Here is a 3,021-nt window from a genome sequence, read left to right on the forward strand (position 1 = left end):
TCATGATTTTATTGGGAAAATATAGCTTGTGATATCTGAAGTTGTCAACATTATTTCTTAGAGCAATATTATTTTATTTAAACCAAAAAATATCCAATTTATGTTTAAAATAGTGGATGGAGATGATTTTTTATACGTGTCTCACCATTATTACCCATTAGCAAATTTTGACTCATATACTGGTGGATTGTGTAATATGTAAAGTAAACCAAGGTACTGAAAATTCCAGAAGTTGTGACATAGGGCATAAGAGCGGGCTTTCCCCATCACGTGACACATGCCTTCATTTTTCTCACGTCATCCCAATTATAATTCATTTATTTTCTCCAAAACTGAAACAGACTGAGGCTGTGTTGTTTTAACTCCTGTTTCCAAACATAACATGCTGAATGGAAACAGAAAGCTCCTGAGTAAGATGCAGAAAGTGAATCCTAACTGAGTGGGCGGGGCCTGCTGTCATTCTGCCCTCACCTGCTTAACTCCCATTGGTTATCCTGTAAATAAGGGGCGTGATTGTGGCACTGTTACTGTTGTTAACTTGCACCCAGCTGGAAAGGAGGTGCAGTTGGACTTGGTTCTGAGAAAAGGAGACTGAGGATCAAAAGAAAAGAAAGACAGAACTGTTGACTCAAAAGATCAGTTTTACTCTATTTTAAATGATGTGCAATTGAATAATATGTATAAATTCGAATAAGGTTAAATATTATATTTTGGTTTGGATAAATAAAGTCTCCTAATGAGTCACTGATACAAAGTTAAATCTTAAAGTAAAATAAAGTAAATGTGACCGTGTGTTCAGGAATAATTTACCAGGAGAAATCATTCTAGTTGATGGTTTTCTGAAACAAATAGTTAAAAATTAGTTATTTCATAAGCCATACAGCTGTTTGGTGTGTCATTGTCATAATTGTCTTCTTCTTCTTCTTCTTCTTCTTCGTGATCCGAGTTCACGGGTGTTCAGCTTAGGCTTGAGCCCTTACCCTTTACTCGCTGAAATTCCTCCAGATTCCTTGAATCGTTTAATGATATTATGCACCGCAGAAATTGAAATATCCAAATCCCTTCATATCTTTATTTAAGGAACATTGTTTTTGATCATTTCAATAATTAATGTTGGCTAGTATAACTAACAAGTCGTATAAGTAGTGAAAGATTCACACATCAAGTGTAAAGTGTTATTTAATGTCTTCTAGACCTGTTCATGTGATTTCAGAGTCTCTTTTTGTATATAACATCAATAAAACTGAACACTTAGCTTACATCAAAATCATTTCTGCTTAAAAATAATACATAAATTAAAAAATACAGAACTATCTGTAGAATGCTAAACAGTGCTCATAAGCTCCCATTACTTGTTAACTACATTTGTCTCATAGTTCCAGTAAAAAGATTAAGAAATTATGTTTGTCTTATTGATGATATGTGAGGTGGAATATTTGCATACATTTGATTCTTATCAGGTTTGATGTTATTTCACACACAGGTCAGTAATAGGGGAATATGATGACGCTCATCATCAAAGACCTAAATGGAAAAACGCAGGTTGTGAATGTGTTGCCAAGTACCACCATTGGTGAACTCAAGCAACAAATTGCCACTCTCTTTGGGGCAAGAGCCTCATGCCTGAGGCTTTCAGACAGCAGCGGTCAGATCCTGGACCAGATTCAGAATACGGTGAGCGATTATGGTCTGAGTTCAGGATCCACTCTGATCCTACTGTTTGCAAAGACCCCCGTGCCGTTTCAGGTGTTCGTGAAGAATGAGAAAGGACAGACAAAAACATACGACATCACTGATGATGAGACCGTCGATCAGTTGATGGCAAAGATCCGCCGGAAAGAAGGAGTACCAGAGGACCAACAGCGGCTGATCTATAGTGACCAACAGCTCGAGCATGGCACGAAGCTGAAGGATTACAACATTGTCTCTGGAAGCACCATTCACATGACCCTCCGTCTGCGTGGAGGCTGATGGGAGAAAATACGTGGAGCTTGTTCTGTCCTATTTAACACAATAGGACAAAACACCCTATATGTCAAGAAAAAAAAAGAAGCAAAAATACCCAGTACATGTTGAATTTGCATATAATAATAATTCGCTTACAGCCAGCTCATTCTCCTATTTAACCACCATTTTGAAAAAAGTAAAAACATCTGGAATCTTCTTTGCTTCTCTTTCTTGACACATTTCTACAGAAGCTAAATGGTTAAATATATTTATTCATTTATTTTTGTTATTTATTGTTTAACAACATGTTTATAAGCATCTTTAAATGATAATAATGTGCCTTTTTGTTTAGTGCCAAGAACAAATCATGCTTTTGATTGTAAGTGTAAAGTGTTTATGAATTGATTACATTCATTCAGGGTTTAAAGTCCTTTAGGATTTACAATATAATAATGTTTGGAAACGTTAAAATCAACTTCATTTTAATTTGTGTCTCTGACTTGCTCCATTTTTTATTTACCTTCTGTATTTATGTTCTCACTTGTCTAAATATTGCTTTATGTTACTTTGTTTGTTTGTTTGTTTGTTTGTATGTTTGTTTGTTGATAAAATCTATCAGCAACAGAAAGCTTATTTAAAGGCAGTTTGTAACTTTGGAGTGTGTAATCACTGTAACCTGTACTGTCTGCTGTTCACATGCTGTATGTTCATACTGAATTTATTTTCGGTGTTTAATTTGTTCTTCACTCATTCCACTGTCACCTATTTATTCTTTTCTCCCTCTTACATGGAAAATGTTATGACTTGATGAATCTGAATCATTATTGCTGTTACATTCTGACAAACTGCTTTAATAAATTATTGATTTGGATCAGCACTCTTTCTGATCCAATCTGAATAAATCTAAATAAATATAATGATCATGATCATACACAAATGCATATTCCTTAGACTTTTAAGCAGAAGGAAGTCCAGAACCCAGATCTAGGTAATTTAACTACCAACACATTCTACAGTAAACTTCGAGATCTGTGAGTTTACTCCACATATTGAACGCACCAGTTAATTCTGTTT

At 35.0% G+C, this 3,021-nt stretch overlaps 1 protein-coding gene across 1 annotated transcript; it reads left to right on the forward strand.

Annotated features, from left to right (window-relative positions):
* The first annotated feature begins 1,500 nt into the window (after positions 1 to 1,500).
* On the forward strand, positions 1,501 to 1,971 carry LOC132872557 (uncharacterized). Its single transcript, XM_060907457.1, has one exon. The coding sequence runs from the start codon at positions 1,501 to 1,503 to the stop codon at positions 1,969 to 1,971; it is 471 nt and encodes a 156-aa protein (XP_060763440.1).
* The last annotated feature ends 1,050 nt before the right edge of the window (positions 1,972 to 3,021 follow it).

The sequence above is a fragment of the Neoarius graeffei genome, chromosome 24, assembly GCF_027579695.1.
Source record: "Neoarius graeffei isolate fNeoGra1 chromosome 24, fNeoGra1.pri, whole genome shotgun sequence".
NCBI lineage: Eukaryota > Metazoa > Chordata > Actinopteri > Siluriformes > Ariidae > Neoarius > Neoarius graeffei.